This window comes from Gymnoscopelus microlampas, assembly GCF_963454915.1.
Source record: "Gymnoscopelus microlampas genome assembly, chromosome: 14".
NCBI lineage: Eukaryota > Metazoa > Chordata > Actinopteri > Myctophiformes > Myctophidae > Gymnoscopelus > Gymnoscopelus microlampas.
The window spans coordinates 13,068,209-13,090,047 of NC_139951.1; the positions used below are offsets into that span (position 1 = coordinate 13,068,209).

The 21,839-nt window shown below is 42.1% G+C and overlaps 1 protein-coding gene across 4 annotated transcripts in view; it reads left to right on the forward strand.

The window, feature by feature from the left end:
- Positions 1-2,440: 2,440 nt before the first annotated feature.
- The window catches only part of stambpl1 (STAM binding protein-like 1), a gene marked incomplete at its 3' end in the record, with an annotated part of 37,081 nt that continues 17,682 nt past the window's right edge, over positions 2,441-21,839 (forward strand). For 3 of the 4 annotated variants that reach the window (XM_084078767.1, XM_084078769.1, XM_084078770.1), the window contains exons 1-2: positions 2,441-2,558; positions 16,578-16,694. In XM_084078767.1, the coding sequence (XP_083934893.1) occupies positions 16,665-16,694 (30 nt within the window). In that variant the 5' untranslated portion in view covers positions 2,441-2,558; positions 16,578-16,664. Of the gene's footprint in view, positions 2,559-2,711; positions 3,019-16,577; positions 16,695-21,839 lie in introns of those variants that run through there. The other variant, XM_084078768.1, reaches the window with a different exon arrangement.

Genomic DNA, 21,839 nt, shown 5'->3' on the forward strand with positions numbered 1-21,839 from the left:
TTTGGCACAAACATGGGGTTGAATTAGTTCTACTGTTATGCCATCAAAATGTGGAATGAATGCCCTACCAACAAACATCAAAAAGTGTAACTCCAGTCCTTACCCTCCTTAAACCGCCTGCATGAAAAAGCACCTGTCTGCAATTTGTAACTGGACCTAGGCAAGTTTTCTATCTTAAAAATGGATGGAGCCCGTACACCGGATTTGGTACAAAGAGACTTTCTTTATTTGGATTTGTCCAAATAAAGAAAGTCTCTTTGTACCAAATCCGGTGTGCGGGCTCCATCCATTGTTATACTGTTGTTTTTTTAGCCCAGCACCCACCAGTCGATGTGCGTTACCTATTTTCTCTTTCAAGTTTTCTAGCTTGCCAACATAAATTAGTAAAATTACCCCCCAATGTTTTTCTGTAAATATACTTGTACTGCTCCTAGTATTGATGATCTCTTGTATGTCTTTATACGTCTTTATTAATTGAATCCACAGGAAACAAGCCTTTTTGTGTTATCCTTTTAGCATTGTATAACTGTACCTTTTGCTAACTGTATATAAAGTATTCAATCAATCAATATTCAATCAAAGCATTTGAATCCCCCTGATATGTTGCCTTGGCTCTATCTTATGGTTTCTGTTTGTTTGATGATGTTGCTTTTGTTTTTAATTGACTGTCTATTATGCCTCTGTATGTTGTTTTATCATTGATTTGCCTGTTGTGCTGTTTCTATTGTTCTGTAAAGCACTTTTAGTTTTAAACGTGCTCTATATAAATACACTTGATTTGATAATGATGAAAAAGCAAACATTGACCCAATAAGTTGGTCATAGTACTGCAACAGGGATGTTTGTGCAGCTATTGTATGTTGTGAGTGAGTCATCATCTTCTTCACACAGTCCCACACACACACACACACCCACCCACACACACCCACGCACACCCCCCCCCCCCCCCCCCCCCACACACACACACACACACACACACACGCACGCACGCACACACGCACACACACACACACACACACACACACACACACACACACACACACACACACACACACACACGCACACACACACACACACACACCGCCTGTCTATGGCCTTGGCTCTGTCGATTTGAATGGTTATTCAAATGCGGCGTGTGTGTGTGTGTGTGTGTGTGTGTGTGTGTGTGTGTGTGTGTGTGTGTGTGTGTGTGTGTGTGTGTGTGTGTGTGTGTGTGTGACGAGGGCGGCAATCTCCGCCCCTTTTAAACAGACATCCCTCAGAGGGATCGCCGCTGTGTCAGCAATGGGGAGTTTGACTGTGTTTTCAGATGCGACTCTTTTGTAGCAAATCTGTCAACGAATCTCAGAATTCACACCATCATTTTGTCCAGTTAGGAAGAACATATATGACATTTTAGTTGTAGTTTCTCACTATACCTTCTGCTTTTAGTACATGTCATCATAGTGTTAATGTCACAAACAAAATAGTTGCCAGATTGCAATGGAAATAATATAACAATGTCAAATATCCTTGCTTTTGGCCATAAGTTAAATGATCCCTTCCAAGTAATAACTGCATCTCAAAATGATGGAGTTTATGTCCCATTGCTGCAGGGCATATGGATATACAGCTGCTATAATACATTATGTAAATGCACTGTCAAGTTATATAGATTATTTTGGTTAAAACCAAAACGTTTTTGTTGTTAAGTAGGCTAGGTCACCTTTAGATCTACCTGTCTCTTCGGCTTTTTAATAAACATAAAACACATTTCCATTCCGTCCAATATGAGAGAGAGAAAACTCATACAGGATATGCAGGACAACTCTCGATGAATTGAATTCATATTTTGACGGATCGGTTGCGGGTTGCACATTACTAGGGCTATACTGTCTGTGAACCAAGCGCTATTCTGCCATCACACACACACACACACACACACACACACACACACACACACACACACACACACACACACACACACACACACACACACACACACACACACACACACACACCACCATCCACCACCATTCTCCACCCAGAGTAGAGCATCATTCCTCTGGATAAACCAAAGCCATCTGTATAAACTCTGCTCTCATCATTGGAAGCCAGCCTGTTCAGCCATTTTATCGCTGCTATTAAATCTAACAACATTCCATATTAAAGTCTCGGATCTTCTTCTCAATGGAGCTGGTGGGATGAGTCACTGATCGAAGGGACCTTGGCTTTAAATAATTCTGAAAGGAGTGTGACATTTGATTTAAGTGGTGGAGGGACGCCGATCGTCTGTCTCTCTCTCTCACACACACACACACACACACACACACACACACACACACACACACACACACACACACACACACACACACACACACATAGACTCTCTCTCTCTCTCTCTCTCTCTCTCTCTCTCTCTCTCTCTCTCTCTCTCTCTCTCTCTCTCTCTCTCTCTCTCTCTCTCTCTCTCTCTCTCTCTCTCTCTCTCTCTCTCCTCCCACATGTGGAAGCACTGATCAGTGATGACTACTAGAGGAGGCTGGTTGTGGAACTGATCCATAGCGGCGATCTAAGAGGTAAAATAACATTTATTTATCTGTACATAAATCGGTGTCTTGTTATTATTATTTTAAAATATATATTTTGAAGGCTTTTCTGGCTTTAAGGCTAGAATCGGTGTATTTTAAAAGAAGGTAACATTATAAGCTACGATCATTAATTAAGTTAAACTCTGGGGTCTCTGGGAGTGTACGAAATGTAACCAAATGGACCCTGTCGGCCGGCTGTCTGACGGGTCAATTTTGTTACATTTTGTACACAGTGCCAGAGTTGCAGTTGCAGATGGATTGTATCAGTGGGGATTTGACTGTGTAACACAATCGGCTCTCGTTGATCGCAGTGAACATGTACTATAATCAGATCGTGTGTGTGTGTGTGTGTGTGAGATGAAATCGGAACGTGAAGGACTTTAAAAATCGCCATGAAACTGAAAGACACGAGGTCAGCCAGGTTGGAGAGAGAGAGCTGTGTGCGCAGGTGCGTGAATGTAGAAGAGCAGCATATTTATACAGTCTAGTAGTGAATGGTGTGTGTGTGTGTGTGTGTGTGTGTGTGTGTGTGTGTGTGTGTGTGTGTGTGTGTGTGTGTGTGTGTGTGTGTGTGTGTGTACTGTAGCATGTTGATAATGATTGTTACAAACAAAGTCAATTGTGTTAATCTGGGTGAAGAGAGAGAGTGAGAGAGAGTACCATGTGGGTTGGGTAATATATCTCAATGTTTCTGTTGACAATACTTGTTCTGGGTGAATGGAGGGTGTGTGTGTGTGTACAGTACAGTCAGTATGTGTGTGTAATAGGCTATCTCAAGGTGTATGTGGACAGTCATTGTTAGAAACAAAGTTGACTTCATATTAAGGGTGAGTTGACTGTCAGCTAGGGAGACTTTATATGTATTTTGGTGATAGGACTGTGCAGTTGGAATACTTATGCAATACACGACTTGTATGCTGCAGTATATATCTATTTTTGGTGATTATAATGTTGATGTAGATCTTGTTTCTCAGGGATCATGTGTAGCTCACTTACTGAATACTGAAGTGTTTATTTTTTCATATTAGCGTGTGTGTGTGTGTGTGTGTGTGTGTGTGTGTGTGTGTGTGTGTGTGTGTGTGTGTGTGTGTGGGGGCCTACTGATCACCTGAATTTCCAAATCTGGAATGCGATATTGTTTTTCCCAGGCTTGCTGTAGAAGTCTTGGCCTGTTATTGGCTGAGAGGGCTGCTGGCTGTGGTGGGTACTCGCTGGCGTAGCGTGTTCGCTCGGATGCAGTTCGCCAGCCTGAAGGCCGCGGCCTTATAGTAACGAAAACGAGCGCTCCTCATCCCCAGCCTTCATGGGCAATAACACAAGTTTACCTTACATTAGTTCTATTCTCCTGCAAACAGCAGTAAAGAGTATCTAGGCTCAGAGACAATGTGAACACTATACCCCTGTGCGAATGGAGGAAGTGACAAGCGACATAAATAGAACGAGATAGGTGATGAACATCCTCTATCTCAGAGGTGTTGTTTTGTTCCCTCATAGAGGTGTACTGTGGTGTGGTTCCTTCATAGACTGCCAGCTGTCTCATCACTTGATTTACTGACTGTCTGACGCACTGACTGACAGACGAGTTACAACTGACCCTGACTGAATGACTGACAAGTTACGTCTGTCTGTCTGACTGACTTGTAACTAACTGTCTGTCTGACTGACTTGTAACTGACCGCAGCCGTGCAGTATGACATGGCAAGGTTTCGACCAGTTGTATGATCTGAAATTTGCATAATGGTTGAATCCAACTTCATGCAACTCGGGCCCGTCTAACGGAACACAGCCGGCTCCTGTGATCTGGGTCAAACGATCAAATATGATTCAAAGCTTGTGTTTCTGCATTGCATCTCACCTCAATTGTTTTCAGACACAATTTAAAATGTCAATTTAGCCACTTTGCAGACACTCTTATATCCAGAGCGACTTAGACATGTGAGCTCAGAATAAGGGATTAAGCATGAACTCTACCCAATAAACAACAACGTAAATAGTCACATAAATAGATTACATAATTCAGTGAGTGTACTGTTTAGTTCTAAAATTAGATGGGGTGTATTTCTTGGCAGCCATGACAGTTCCGTTCCCCAAAACCCACTTTGATTATCACTGGTCTTACGCACTTGGTGAGTGCAGCTTGACTGACAGACAGACACTGACTGACTGACTGCCAACTGACTTGCCCATCTCTATTGCTTCCAGTCTTTGGTAGTGCATTCTGTCTCTCTGCTGTGTTCACGCTGTGCTGTTAACCACTTAAACCCCAGCACTTGGCTAGTCTGGGATGGCTGCAGGGTAGAAGACAGGGCCAAGCAAATAAAAATGGGATTGGTATTAAAGATAGTCAAAGGGGCAGTGCTGTCAACATACCTGACTAACTACTTCTCCAAAGTGAGTGAAACCCACAGCCACGATGCTAGAGGGAGCGACAACAATCTGGTACTACCCATCTATAGAACAAACATGGGAAAATTCTGATTCTACTACTCTGCCACCAAAATGTGTAATGACCTGACACCATCCCTTAAAAGATGTGAATCACTAGTTTCTTTCAAAACTGTCCTGAAAAATCTGGAGTTGATGACGTATATTATTGTGTTAATTTTTAATGCTATGTTGATGAATTGAATACATAGGACCACAATGGAAACAAGTCCCCAGGACTTTTTTGTGTTCTCCTTTTAGCCTTAATGTTTGACTGTACCTCGTGCTGTTTACATTTCTGACTAATAAATATTCAATCAATCAAAGAATTCATATTGTGGCGAAGGCTTTCGCAGAAAATTGCAGATTAACAAGCTCACAACACGTCGCAGCTAAGGCTGTCACGTTTACAGATTTAAGTTGCCAATTAATTGTCACACAAATAATTGCGATTAACGATGGTGTTTTTGGCATTCCCTATTCTGAGGGAAACATTAGCCAAAAATAGGCTATTTTCGGCAAAGAGGTTTGGTGTAGAGGGGGGAAAAGAGCAGACCAAGTACAGAGCCAAAGGTCAAGTTTACTAAGTATTGAGGGTTTAAGTGGTTAAATGCCTGAAAATACACATGAACATGAATCCACCACAGATGATAGTGCTGACAAACAAACAAAAAACATGAATTTCCTCAACACTGATGATAGTGCTGTCAAACAAGTGAAGCTATCTATGTAATCTATGAAAAAGTTTAATCTGAAACACAATTTGTAGTGGGGGGTGGGGGGGGTCCCTGCTTCATCTCTCTCTCAGCTAAAGGGGTCCTTGGCCTGAAAAACATTGAACCCCTGATGTATTGAGTGCGGACATAGTGTGTTTATGTCCGCAGTGGTAAACAGGAAGTATGCGGTGACTCATAGCAACACATTACTACAACTAGCCACCGCTGTCTGGGTACCTGTAGGCCGACCTTTGACCTCTGTCACTGATGACGTGTTTTTAAACGCCTCTCACACATTCTCTCTCTCTCTCTCTCTGTGTGTTGACAGACCATCATAGTCCCGTAGTTACTATGGTTACGATGTCTTTTGTTTTGTGCTTTTAGTTTTTTGGTGTCTGGAAGATGTTCTTTCAGGGATGTTCTGTTTTTAGACACCGGAGTAGTGGTGGTGTCACTGGGTATAGGCCTTACGGGGGGTTGATGAGGACCCAGCTCTTTATCGTCCAGGCCTGAACCTTTAGGCATCTGCATTTAACCCATTTAAACCTGTTGTAACCTATACGTTGATCTGCCTTTCAATCCGGGAGCCACCTCTGTGTCTCATTAGTTGTTGCTATACATATTGCAATGTTTTTTTCTTCTTTTTGGAGTAAGAATTTGAACGTTTTCAGAAAACTTAGGTTAGGTTTTAGAAGGTGTTTTTAGAATCGGCCTCAGGTCTCGATGGATTTAAAAAAATGAAATAACGATACTGCACCAAATATCAAATATTCCAATATTTGTTTTAATACTTTGAAAATCTATAACATGGCCAAAATAGGGACACTAGGTTTAAAGTGGTTACAAGAGCCCCTAAGGTAAACAAATCATCCACGTCAAATGGAGCACCCCTTCAAGTCGAACACCCCTACAAGCTCACTACACGTCACATCACAATGCGTTGGAACGGCAGGTTTAAAGTGATTAAACTGGCACAGTAATCACAGTAATTTGAATTTAAATTAATTCTTTGATGTTTATAATTATATATCCAATTATATATCCAATAGGCTCTATGCCAGTGGTGGAAAGTAACTAAGTACATTTAATCAAGTACTGTACTTAAGTACAATTTTGAGGTATTTGTACTTTACTTGAGTATTTCCAATTTCCAATACATTTACTTCTACTCCACTACATCTCAGAGACAAATATTGTACTTTTACTCCACTACAATTATTTGAAAGCTTTAGTTAATAGTTACTTTTCAGATATACATTATTATATTATAAAACATAGATGAACCACTTTAGCCCTATTTTACACCTAGGCTATTTTCAAATATTTAGTACTTTTACTTTTGGTACTTTAAGTACATGTTGATGCCAATACTTTTGTACTTTTACTCAAGTAAATTTAGAATTCTGGACTTTTACTTGTAACAGAGTATTTTGATATTGCAGTATTGGTACTTTTACTTAAGTAAAGAATTTGAGTACTTTTTCCACCACTGCTCTATGCACAGCAGCCATATTGGAAAAACTTTGGGCCCCTTCCTGGTTCCTCACTTCCTTCACAGGTGTTACCAATGGTACTAATGAAGGCTCCGTTCCATTTAGTGTAGCACAGTGGTTCTCAAAACGTAATTTCAAGGACCTCCATAACTCTGAGAGTGTACAATGGTAAGGGTCCATTTGGTTCCATTTGTACACTCTCAGAATTACACACCCATAAGGGAACAGTTGGAACCCCCTCAAGGAACCCTGAGAGTGTTTCCAGTGAGCCAACATGCACAATATCAGCACCCTCACTCTGTTTGACCAGAATGGAACAGAGCCTTCATTAGTATCATTGGGTAACATCTGTGAAGGCCCAATTTCTCTCCAATATGGCTGCTGTGCATAGAGCCTATTGGCTCACTGGGGGCCACGCGCCACCCACTTTGAAAAATCTGTGACCTATACAGTGGGGAAGGTCAGGTGAAAAAACAGGAAACAAGATATCGCCTACTTCTCTGATACAGTAACCTGATATTTATCATGGATATTTTGTTGTACTGTGATCTGGCTTTCTTCTGGGATATCATGAGTGAGATCTTGTCTAAACTGACTGTCAAAGCCCAGGTATTGCAGTACTATTCTGTGCTTAGGCTCTGTAGTTCCTCTTAAGAAGGAGATGAAAGGACAAGGTCATGTTCAAAAAGAAACATTTTCACTCCCTCACCACTTAAATCCTATATACTTAGTTGGCTGGGGTCACCCAGTGGTCTGTACCACTGGTTTCCAAACTTTTTCGCTCGAGAACCAAAAGAGGAATTGGCCCAAAACTAGTGAAAATAGCTAGAGTAATTTATGGAATTTATTTGATTTAAACATACAGTATATATATGTATTCATGAAATTCTATTGAAAGATTTAGCATTTTTTGGAAATGTTTTGAAATAATACTTAAAAACTAAATGTAGGAAGCGAAAAAATAAATGAATATTTACCCGTGACCCATAACAATTTGTCCGCGACCCGTAAATGGGTCCCGAGTCCAAACCCACTGTTTGGGAACCAGTGGTCTATACTACCGTATACTATAATTGTTTTTTCCCCGTCTCTATACCAAATCTCTTTGCTGACAATAGCCGATCTACAAGCTACACGGCGTGTTGTGAGCTTGTAGATCAGCTATTTTCGCAGAATGTTTGCCCGTTATGACGGGCAAACATGAGGGTGGATAAAGTGAGTCATGGTCATTGTTAATTAATGTGGCCAGTGCATTGATATAAATAGATGTTGTCTTGACTTACTCCCCGACCCTGTTGGACAAAAACATGTTCTATTTTGGCCAGCGCTTGGTGCTGTTTTCAAACATGTTTGGGGGCATTTTTAACGTCTACTGAGCATTTTGTGAGCACCCCAAACAGTTTTTAAGTTGCTTGATTCAGAATTTAGATATTTGATATTCATTTTATCAGACGACGCCCCCTTCCTGTACAAACCCATTGCAACTTTAAATGCCATTTTAACCATGTTAGATTAATTGAAAACACTTGTCCTTGGTTCTGGTGACTGATATTGGCCTTCTAATGCGTGAGGGGCCCGTGTTTTTTCAATTACTTTTTTCATTTATTTTCTATAATTGTTTTGGGGAAAAAAAAATGCAATAAATGAAGAAAGTAATTTAAAAAACACGGCCCCTCACATATTAGAAGGACGATCTCACTATATCAGTCACCAGAACCAAGGACAAATTGGTTCGTATAGGAAGGGGGCTGGTCTGATGAAATGAATATCAAATATCTAAATTCTGAATCAAGCAACTTAACCCATTTAGACCGGGAACCCCTATACATAACTATACCTATCAATCCAGGAACCCCTTTTGGGGTTGTTGTTGCTATGTACAGTATATAGCAACATAAATGTTTTGTAATTTTTGAATAAATATTTGAAGTTTTTCAGAAAACTTAGGTCAGGAGTCTGGGGTGCTCACAAAAGCCTGAGTAGACGTTAAAATTAACCCAAACATGTTTGAAAGTGAAATATCCCTTTAATGCTTTGTGCTCCAGATTTTCCTCCAGAACTCCCAGATAGAGTGAGTTTTAGCTAATTGCTTCCTCAGTCTTTGCCAGTTCATCAGTATTGAACTTGTGTTTTGTATTGTATAGACTTACTAGTTGTTTATGCAAGGGATAATGAACAGTGAGGCGGTCATTTATTCTGAAATAAATCCTGCCAGGGCGATTAGAAGTGGTGAAGCAGCTGGTCAGGATGCTGTGTGGTGCTGAGGATGCGGGGGGCTCACACTCTGAACTTCTTCAGGTGACGGAGGCTGGCAGTACAGGTGTTACTGAACTGCTCCGTTTCCCCTGATGTTTTCACGAAGAGCATCAAAAGTCAAAGTCTCTGTTTCACTGTCTTTACCATATGCAGAGTCTAAAGCCCCTTACACACAGTCCGTTTTATTCACATAAAAACAAACCAAAAAACAACAACATTTAAAATGAATGCCCACTGGCTTCTTTGAGTTTCTGTGACGTTGTGTAATTTTTTTCCTAATCGAACCCAGTTAAATTCCTGCATTTCTTTTTCATATGTGTTAAAAAACGGATTGACAAATAAAACGTTGAATAGGACTCGGTGCGCAAAGACCTTAAGTGTTGGCTCTTTAGATAGTGGAAGTGGAGAGACATTAGAGCAGTAGTTCTTAAACCTTTCCATGTCATGGACCCCCAAATTGATATATACTTGGCCGCGGACACCCATGTGAAAATGTTTTGTGCCAGGGACCCCCAGAAGAGAAGATTTGTGTTGAAAAATGCAGAATGATACGAAACATTTTCAAGATTTTTCAAAAAGGTTCAAACATAGCAGATGTACAAGCTCGCAGCACGGCACAAAGTGACACGCTGTGAGCTTGTATATCTGCTATTTTTGAATAGCCAACGTATTAACAAATTTAGCTGGGGACCCCTCTGGAACCCCCCCAGGGAACCACTGCTTTTAGATGGTGGAAGTGGACAGACATTAGAGTGCTTTAATTTCAGAGGTTGTTCAGCAGAAGAAATTAGATGTAGTGTTTTCTAGAGGAAACCCCCACTGGTGATGCAAATGAGGTGGAAGGGGGCTCGGGAACAGTGTGTCCTTATAGTCATGGCACTAATGTCAGTGCAGGGGTAGCCATCATTTATCTCCTCCGGGCGGGGAGTAAAATGCCTTATCGGCTACTGAGATGAAGTTAACCCGTTAAGACCGGGAAAAGCACCCACTTTAACCATTATTTTATGCTTTGACTATTCAAAAATAGCAGATATACATGCTCATAGCGTTGCACCAGAGTGCCGCACTATGAGCTTGTATATCTGCTATTTTTGAAAAATCATGAAAATGTGTGCAAATCTTTGAATATATAAAAAAAAATTAAAGCGAACATTTGTAACTCAAATTTTTGCTTCTGGGGGTCCCTGGAATTAATATTTTGAGATGGGGGTCCGCGGCCAAATACATATCATTTTGGGGGTCCTTGACATGAAAAAGTTGGAGCACCACTAGAAAACATTTTTAGATATGTATTTGGCCACGGAACCCCATCTCAAAATGTTTTGTTCCAGGGACCCCCAGAAGCAAAGATTTGAGTTACAAATGTTCGCTTTAAAAAAAATATATATACCCAGGGGGCAAAACCCCCTTTTTTTTGGAATGCTGCATTTGCCCTGCTATAAAAGGTTGGCCACCAGAAATAATATCTATGACCCCGTAGGATCACAACCTATATGGACAACCCGGTCAATTTTTTGCTGGAAATACAATATGGCCGCCTCAATATTGGCCCCTATCAGTACCCAGGGGCAAATGGGGGTATGCTGCATTTGCCCTGCCCTAAAAGGTTGGCCACCAGAAATAATATCTATGACCCAGTAGGATCACAACCTATATGGACAACCCGGTCAACTTGCTGCTCGAAATCCAATATGGCCGCCTCAATATTGGCCCCTATCAGAAAATAGCTTTGGCAATAACTTTTGAACCAGATGGGCTAGAAATAAAAACTTGGTGTCTATTTCATGGTTTCAGAGCATGAGAAACTCAATGGAATACTTATCTTTATGATTGGGTGTGTCTGGACCTTTAATTTGCATATTTCCAAGATGGACGCCACGCGAAAATGAGTTTTACTATGACTTTTACAGTGACAGCTGACTGTTATGGCAACAGAGATGGCAGTCCAGAGATGGCAGTCCTAAGAGAGCAGCTGCTGCTTTTTCAGGAATCATTGAATGGGCAACCAACTGCAGTCCTCTGGGCAACCTTCCTGGAGATGTCAGATATTCTCCAAAGGTTTATCTACTACGATCGGGAAGGTGACTGGACAGGACATCTCTGTGAATCAGCAAGAATGCTACCCTACCTCACTGCAGCAGGCCACTACAAGTACGGGCAGCAATCTTTACCTCTGTATTTGGCTGAGATGAAGAAACTACCAGAAACAGCTTCAGAGGTACATGAAGCACTGATGGCAGGTGTATTTGTTGGCAGACGAGCAGATGGCAGCCACAACAGTGTTTCTCTTGACATGCTACTGGAGCAGACCTATAATGCCGATGCCAAGGAAGCAAGCAGGCTGGATGGCATTACACTCAGCCCTGCTGCCAGGACAAAATGGGTCTACACAAAACCACTCACTGCAGCTGTCTCTGCAGAGCTCAAGTCTATGCTCCACCTCCAGTCCTCCAACCCACACCATGAGTCTGGTCAGAGTCGTGTAATCCAGGATGCAGAGATGGTAGTCAAGGTCATGGCAGCAGTGGAGACTAACCCATTTACAGTGAGCACATCATCCACGATCAACATATCTACAGGACAGTGTGCTGATTCCACAGTCAAGGACCACTTGATGAGTGTGAAAGAACTGGGTCTGAAGGCACTGTGTGAGTCATTGTCCAGTGAACAGAAGAAGACAAGCATAATGAAGCTTAACACTTCCCACACTCAAAACACAAAATCTAAAAAATCTAAGGGGAAAACCTCAGCACCTGGCAAGAGCAATGAAATTACTGCCCTCCTGCGAATGACCCAAATCATAGCCAGTGGTGGAGAACTCAACCTTGTTGACTTTATAGGCAACCACGAGTGCAGTGGCTTCCCCCCTTCCCTCTTCCAGGAAGATGGCAGGATGAGAACAGGTACCAAGGCAAGCCTTGTGAAGGTCCTGAAAGAGGAGACCAAAGTTGCATGCATCCCTGACCTGCCTACAGAAGACAGAAAAACAGCAGTAGTTATTGATGCCATGTATGCCATACGCCATTGGTCGTTCCTGAAAGGTGAAGCATTTGGAACAATCGCTGAACGATACCAACGTCTGCTGTTGAATGATGTGCCTGCTGGCATAGAGATCATTCACTTCTGTTGTGACCAGTACAGTGGACCTAGTCTTAAGACAGCTGAGCAAGAACACAGATATGCTCGACCAAAACCTACCAAAGAATATGAAGTCAGTATGCGTTACACAGCTCCAGATCCTCAGGAGTTTTTTGCTGTGTCAGCTAACAAGGAAAACATATTGAGTTTCCTCTGTGACGAATGGTGTGAAAATGAGAAACTTAAGTCGGCCCTTGGTCCAACACATCTTTACCTGGGTGGGTGGTTTAAAGAAGAGACAAGGAGTGTGGTGATCAAGGAGGGGTCTATTGAAGATGTCCCTGCACTAGAATCCACACAACAGGAAGCTGATACAAGAATAATACTCCACACCCTGTACAGTGTCCAGAATGACAAAGTTGACAGAGTTTTCATCCATGCCAATGACACAGACATCATCATCATGTGCCTTTACTATGCAGCAACGCATCTCAGATGCTTTCCAGAGCTGTGGGTGAGAACAGAGCAAAATTCATACCTTCCTATCCATCAAATGGTATCAGCACTGGGGCTTGCACAGTGTCGTGCCCTGCCCTTTATCCATAGTTTAAGTGGCAGAGATACCACCAGGTATCCCTTCTTCACTGGGAAGAAGGCATGGTTCAAGGCCAGCATGCGTCTGGATCTCCCTGCACTTGAGGAGTTTGGTGAAAACTCTTCTGATTCCCTCTCATATGACGTCATCAATCAGGCACGAGACCTCACAATTGCTTTATATACATCCAAAGCGGACCACCCGGAGGATTTTGACCTGAGTAAGCTTAGAGTGTACAAGTTCCTCAATAATAGATCAACCCTCTTAAAGCTGCTGCCCCCGACAGAGAATGCCTTTGACCTGCACCTGAGAAGAGCTGCTCTAGCAACCATAATAGATAAATGTGCACATATCGCCAAGCCGTATATTCCTTCTTTCACAGAGTATGGATGGTCTCTCAGTGCTAGCAATGCAGTCCCCCTTGCATCTACCAAGCCAGCCTTGCCTTTCTCAATGAACAAGGCAATATCATGCCTCTGTTCCTGTGCAAAGAAGGCAATTCCATGCTACTTAGGATGCCGTTGCCAGGTACTGGAGACACGATGCAGCAGGATCAGTGCAACACATGACAACAGTGACAGTGAATAGCATTGTACCATAGTAGCAATGGCTTCAGAAGCAGGCAAGACAGCACCATAGGTCAAAATGAACCTTTTGTAGGCAACCTCAACTCCGCCTTTACTCCATTTGTCACTAAGTAGTCTATATTTTGTTATGTTACTTGAATGCATACCACTATGTTAATTTGTATAGCCCTAAAGTTGAAGTTTTTGGCAAGTCTTGGAGTGTGCATGTGTATGTTTATATTGTACTTAGTTTATTAAAATGATACATAAGATACATTGTGGGCTTTTTCTCCGTTTTTTCTCTGCAATCATCCCCACAACTATAGATCTATAAATCAATAAATCTGGGGGAAAATGTAATACCATACATTATTTATGACTGCAGCCATATTGACAAAATAGAAATGAAAGCTCAAACTGACCAAATGTGTTCATATTGCTTAAAAAGCAGACCTTTTGCCATAACAGTCAGCTGTCACTGTAAAAGTCATAGTAAAACTCATTTTCGCGTGGCGTCCATCTTGGAAATATGCAAATTAAAGGTCCAGACACACCCAATCATAAAGATAAGTATTCCATTGAGTTTCTCATGCTCTGAAACCATGAAATAGACACCAAGTTTTTATTTCTAGCCCATCTGGTTCAAAAGTTATTGCCAAAGCTATTTTCTGATAGGGGCCAATATTGAGGCGGCCATATTGGATTTCCAGCAGCAAGTTGACCGGGTTGTCCATATAGGTTGTGATCCTACTGGGTCATAGATATTATTTCTGGTGGCCAACCTTTTATGGCAGGGCAAATGCAGCATACCCCCCTTTGCCCCTGCGTACTGATAGGGGCCAATATTGAGGCGGCCATATTGGATTTCCAGCAAAAATTTGACCGGGTTGTCCATATAGGTTGTGATCCTACGGGGTCATAGATATTATTTCTGGTGGCCAACCTTTTATAGCAGAGCAAATGCAGCATACCCCCCTTTGCCCCCTGGGTAATATATATTCAAAGATTTGCACACATTTTCACGATTTTTCAAAAATAGCAGATCTACAGATCTCGGTGCCGCTCTATGAGCTTGTATATGTGCTATTTTTGAATAGCCAAAGAAATCACCCTGGGCAAGACCTGGGATGTTGGTTGTCTAGGAAGTTGACAAACGGAAACGGTTGAATTTGGCGGAAGTACCGCCCAAGGAAATGACGTTGATGCTTTACAAATCTGTTAACATTCTCCGTGAATGAAACGAGTGTTGTGATTGGTCAAAAAATATAGTTTCCGGGGGAAACGGAAATCCTGTCCACTCGGACTTCCTAGACACTCGATGCTTTAGGTCGTGACCAGGCTCTTCTTTTCGCAGATGAGTGAGGCTGGGACCGAGGTTACAAAGAAATCTAAAAATGACAGAGATGAGTTCGCGGATTGAATGAGTTAAGGGGACGGGTTGAGATGGAGTTGTTTTTGTTTAGTAAATGTATCATGCGGTATATGCCCCTAACCAGGTAGAGATTTAGGAGCTTGAGGGAATGTTTTAGTGCAGATTAATCAGGAGGGGATTATTCTAGTAGTGGGGATTGGAACTGGACAGGTGAGGAGGCTTGTCTGCAGTCAGTCATCCACCTGACTGTCACGTTATAGTCACACAGCTAGACTTGATAGATACACAGTAAATCCTTTTTTTTGTATTCCTCTAAACTGTGTACACAGATGCTGGGTGCTGAACCAAAACGGACCCTTATGGGTTCCATTTGTACATGATCGTCTCTGTCCGGAGTGGAAACCTCATAAATCCAAAACCGTTACTTGTCAGGATTCAAATTCAAAACTGGCAACAGTAGCAGATCCGCTAGCTCGAAACGCGCCGCGTCGCGTTCCGAGCTTGCAGACCTGCTGCTTTTGATGCTTTTGTGTGACGCTGTAGTAGGATCAAGTATGGTGTTAATTTACAAAAAAAAACACAAAAAGGTAAAATATGGAGATAAGAGGTTTCTGCCTCGACAGCGACCTTATACACGCAAATGGAACATACTCCGAGTTGCGTTTAGACTGTGGTTTGACTGTGTACATGGAGGATAAAACATCCGGATGTCATGCAGCACGGCTGGGGTTAGGATGTATGATAACAGGATTAGTGGAGATATACTAGACAGGATATCTCTCTCTGTCTCTCTCTCCGTCCCCGTCTCCCTCTCGTGTTCCCCCCTATTCTTTCTTTCTCTCTCCCTCTCGTCTCTCTCTCTCTCTCTCTCTCTCCCTCTCGTCTCTCTCTCTCTGTGTAAAATAGATGAGTCACTAGTTGAGGCCTGCTTCCCATGTAGTTACCAGTTGTTATAGTAACGGTGGAATATCAAGGGTAATGTTGTTGAGTTGACGTTAGTCTGCTCAGTTAGTCACTAGGAGATGCCCAGTACAACCACATTCTTCTGCTGTACAACCACATTCTTATGCTGGCCACTGGGAGCTGATGAGTATATCCACAGCCTTACACTGGTTATAGCTTATTTTGTAGCTGCCCAGTACAACCACATTCTTATACTAGGAGCTGACCAGTACAACCACATTCTTATACTAGGAGCTGACCAGTACAACCACATTCTTATACTGGCCACTGGGAGCTGACCAGTACAGATGCAGGGGAAATCACACCCCCCCCCCCAAAAAAAAATATGAAAACAGTTGCAAGCAAATGATGAAAGAGAAAAGATAGAATATCTGCACCTTGTTTTATTTGCTCGCAACGCTGAAATGTATTGTACAACATTTTGACCAAAACAGTCTTTGTCAGGTATATATGTCTGTCTAACTATCAGACAGACAGTCGTCTGTCTGTCTGTCTGTCTGTCTGTCTGTCTATTGATAACTTGTTTTGTTTGTCTCCCCTGCAGCGAGGCATCATGGGAGGTGGCAGATGGGCCCACCGGCTGTGACACACACACTCACTCACACATACACACGCGCACGTGTGATACGCCATGGAACAAGGCTTCAGCTTCAACACACTGGTGAGTAACGTGTGACTGAATATTTGTGTGCGCACACACACACACACACACACACACACACACACACACACACACACACACACACACACACACACACACACACACAGACACAGACATACACAGAGTGTCACTGAGCCAACGTATATTGAAATACAAGCCAGAAAACCTTCATGTTGCCGGCCATGTTTAAAACCTCATCATTGATGGATGGATGTATTGGTTAAAAATGACATTATGTCTGTATTGAGGAGATCCATGTTTTTGCTCGTCTAGTCGATGTATCACTGTCAGGGGCGTCATTTAGGGTCTCGGGGGATGGCAGTTACCACTCCCTGTAGTGTTCCCATTTAAGCTACAATTCTGTTCTTTTATGCATATTTTCCCCAAAGATGAACATTTTTTGCAGATCTGATTTCAGAACAACGCTCAGTGCATCTCAATCCATGCCTGTCCATCTGCATATGACACATGTCATAGACATGCCTTCTGTCTCTTCTGCAACCATCGATTTAATGAAGTTGCAGTTCACACATCCACAGTAAATAAAGCAATAGCCAGCACTCCGAAGTCCTTCTGGTACTTTCAATTCATATGCACGGGCAAACACAGCACACACGGACGCGTTTCGGCGTCAAGCCTTCCTCAGCATGTATCACACACGTGTTACACGCTGAGGAAGGCTTGACGCCGAAACGCGTCCGTGCTGGCTATTGCTTTATTTACTGTGAATCTTTGTGAGCCGTGCACCCGCAAACAGCACCATATACAGACTGAGAGTGCTCGTTGTTATTTTCTATAGTTCACACATCCAATCAAATGTTTGATATGCCACTTCTCTGGAGTCAACATGCATATCCCCCCCCCCCAAATAATAATAATAATAAAACACATCTCGGTCACACATGTATCGCTATGGCAAAATGCAATATTAGACTAATTATGCTTTATCAGGGCTCAACGTTTTGAACATACTTTTTAATGTATATTTATTATAATTAGAATGTATAAGTTATAAATTAATTGCAATGTAAATATTGTAACAGAGTTTTTGCCATAATGTTACAATGTAGGCAGTGATAGTGTTCTGTGCAAAATTGTTATGTTATTCTTTAATAGAATAACAGTGTGCGGGTGCATCTGAAGACTGTCATATGTTGTTACATTGGCCACTGAAGTGAGTTTGTCGCGTTCGCGCAAACACACACGTACACGCTCGCTTGCTGTCATGTGGGTCTGTTGTCCAATCAGAGGCTGAGTACAGTCATGAGTTGTGCACAGTTACGTCAGTGTTTATCAGAGCCTTTTGAAGAGAATGTGATTGGCGTGTCCCTGATGACACTAACGCAGTACCTGAATTCCATGTCACGTGCCACACCTGCTTTCACAGGGCCAGTTTTGGAGGTAAAAATCCATATAGAAAAACCACCAGGATTTTCATAGATAAGCTTTGAAAACAAACAAAAAAAGATTTTGGGTGGAGTGTGTCTTTGACCACTTTAAACCCGGCATCCTGGGCATGTCATTATAGGCAAACATTTTCAAAACCGTCACTTTGTGCCGGGCTGCGAGCTTGTACATCAGCTTTTTTTCTTCTTTTTCTTTTCAAAAATCTTGAAAGAACTACTGATTTAGAAGGCATCTGTAGAATCGGCCTCAGATCTTAATGGGCTAAGTGGTATCCTTTCTGAAATGAAGCCTCTGATCACTCTGTAGTTTTATTGGCTCCATTAGTATTCTCTTAGCTCTCTCTTTCTCAGCCTCGCCTTCTCTCTCTCTCTCGCTCTCTCCCTCTCTGCTCTAGTTCCCCCAACATTAATTTAACCCTTTCATGTACTTCATCCATCCTTCCATATCCTCTGCACACACATCTTTATCCACCATTCATACGTGTATACATGTATTACTCCATCCAGCTGTCTTTTCTACATCTCACTTCCAACCTCAGATCCAACCTGTTCTGGATCAGGGCCCACTTGAAAATCTTGAAAGCGTTGCCATCTGACCACTGAACGGGGCAGCCGTTCAGTGGTCAGATGGGTGGGCTTATTGGGTTGTGTTGTGTGCATGTTCAGAGTGTGTTCATTTTAATGATCAGTCGATCGATTGTGTTTCGGCTCGAGTCAATGGAACGAACATAGTATATTTAAGTCCTTCTTATTTATTGGTATCACAGTGAAAACCAATTTTTCAAGGTTTTATAGAGAAAAATAGAAACTAAAACAAAACTGGCACATCCACTGGACGGCAGGTGCAGGACTAACAGTGGAAATATACAAGAAATAATAAAGTCTGCACGCTGTAAATTTAAAAGAAGCTCCCAGTCAAGGCTTTATTAACGTTTCGACACAAGGTCGTCTTCTCCATTCTGAAGAAGACCTTGTGTCGAAACGTTAATAAAGCCTTGACTGGGAGCTTCTTGTAAATTTACAGTGTGCAGACTTTATTATTTCTTATATAAAGAGAAAAATACCATAAATCTTTTAATGTTATTAAAACGTCTATATGAACACAGTTGCCCCGTGTTCGGGGCGGGGAGGGTGATATTTGTCACTGCACGTACCTGCCAGCGGGGAGTGTTGGGCGGGAGAAGTGGGACGAAGGCTCTACGTCCTTCCGGTGGGGGCTCCTCTGGCAACTGGCAGGTGAGCCAGTAGGATACAACAGCAGTGACAACACGCAGATGTGTGTAGGGAGGAATTAATTGGCATTAACAACTACATTTGGGAGAAAAAAAAATCAATATCCTCATGGCCCTATTGGTCCCCGGTTCGCGTCCTGGCTATGTGTCAGAAGTGTCCCTGAGCAATGCACTTAACCCCGAACTGCTCCCAGAGCACTGTACTATTAGCGCTCACTTCTCCTAATATACTTATATATCTCTGCTGTCCAGCCAGAAACTGCTAACTCCAAAACGCTCATTGTTCAGGAAACGCAAAAACAAAATATACGTTTTTCAGGAAATGAAGAAAACCTTATATTTTTAAAACAAAGCAATACTGCCTCATCAAAGTTGGTATAGTGACTTTATATATTGTCAGATACTTGCATGTGTCATTATATTATCAACACTTTAACCAAATCGCGGGTAAATCAACACTTTACCCAGCGCAAGTGGAGTTAGCAGTTTCAGACGAGCAGAAATCAAGCTGAAGTGGAGTTAGGTGTCCAAACAACAATAGCTCCACTCGGTGCTGAGGAGGGGAGGTTTCAAAAGGGTACAAATTCTCAAACGCTAACAATGAATCTCCAAGCTCACAATGCATCACAACAACGTGTGAATTAATGCCCTGATGCTTCATGCCACTTATTATATAGGCCTACAATAATAAACAGAACTTTAACTATTACAATAACTTCTGCAAAGAGGTAGTAGAATAGCGCGACAGAAATGCTATGAACGCCTTTCTTCTTGTCACATTGCTCTCCTCATTAAACACTTAATAGATTTTAGAAATATAATTATTTGTTTTCATAACATTAGCGTCAGTGCTAAGTTTGATAAACAGGTACACTGCATAGTTTTAACAGACTACGGGGAGCTTGTTTACGTGGTCCTCCTCCTCGTTCACTGCGCAACGCGCTCTACTCATGCTGTTGAAAAGCAGCGCTGTAGAGGAGAGGGGGGAGTTGTTTGTTTTTGACGGACAGTTTGAGGATCCAATGGAGTTGGGAGTTTTCGTCAGAGGCGCTTTTTAATACTTTTCATTGGTTCAAATGTTTTGATATTTTACACAGACCTAAAGGGTGTTCAATAGCCTTGATTTATGAAAAAAAAAAAAAACTGAAAATGGAGTTAGCTGGTCCTGGCTGGACACCGACGATATCTAATATACTTAAATATGCAATACTGGTACTAACCAGTGTATCAAAAAATGTACTTTTGAATATTGAAATTATGTCTGAAAAGGTGTCATATAAATTGGAAATACCTCACAACTGTACCTAGTTACTTTACACCACTGAGTAGGCCTACAGCCCGCAATAAGTGGGAGCATTCTTTGCTGCGTGTTCTGTGCTGCTGCATAACATGGCCATGTGTCATGGACGTGTCAAGGGACATTGAGGACACATTGTGGGACAGTGGAGGGTGTGATAAACTGCATGTGTCGAATGCCAATGCAGGCAGACCCATCGGCAGCAGGAGTACGGGTGAGGACAGATCAGCTGGCAGGAGAGCTGCTCCATCTGTAGCCTGCTGGTATAAAGCAGGTTTACTGGACTGAACAACTTATTGCCTCGCAGTGCAATACAGCACATTGTTGCTGTCGGGGCAGAAACCTCTTATCCATATTTTAACTAGTTGATCATACTACAGTGTCGCACAAAAGCATCAAAAGTAGCAGATCTACAAGCTCGAAACGCTGCGCAAAGCGACGTGCATTGAGGCTATTTTTTTATTTGAATCCTGAAAAGTAACGGACATATGAGGGTTACACCCCACAGACCACATATATATTTTTCAAACACTTTATCAGGGTTTCAACTCCTACAATGTACATTTCCATACAATCCACTGTTTAATTTACGTTTAGCAATTGTAGGATTACTAGGTAGGGGTGTGCCGATATATCGTCCCGCGATATATCGCGATACGTTTTCGCGACGATATGTATCGTTTTGGGGAAAAAAAATATCGTTTTGGAAAAAAAATATATATATTTTTTTTTTACACCAATCAAAATAATCAGGCATGCAAACAGCCCCGAGGTGAAAAGGGTGACAACATGTTGTTTTTTTTCGGGTCAGGTGTCACACTATTGCCCTATTTGGATTCAAAACGGCTGAAAAGCTACAAGTTTGCATGTCTGAATAATGCAAAAACAGAATTATTTGTTTGCATTTCCTTTTTTTCTCCCCCATTTATTTTCATAATAAAAAAAGTGCGTATCGTATCGTATCGAAATCGTATCGAAGTTGTGAGCCAAATATCGTATCGTTTCGTGAAATTAGTGTATCGGCACACCCCTATTACTAGGCCAATGCCCGTTGGGAACGCATTCCCCTCTGGTTATGCAATACACATTGTACCCGTTGGCATATACCCCGTTGTACCCGTCTGTCATGCCAAGGACCCCCAAAGCTCTATGTATTTGGTGGAGGACCCCCATCTGAAAATGTTTGTGCCAGGGAGCCCCGGAAGAGAAG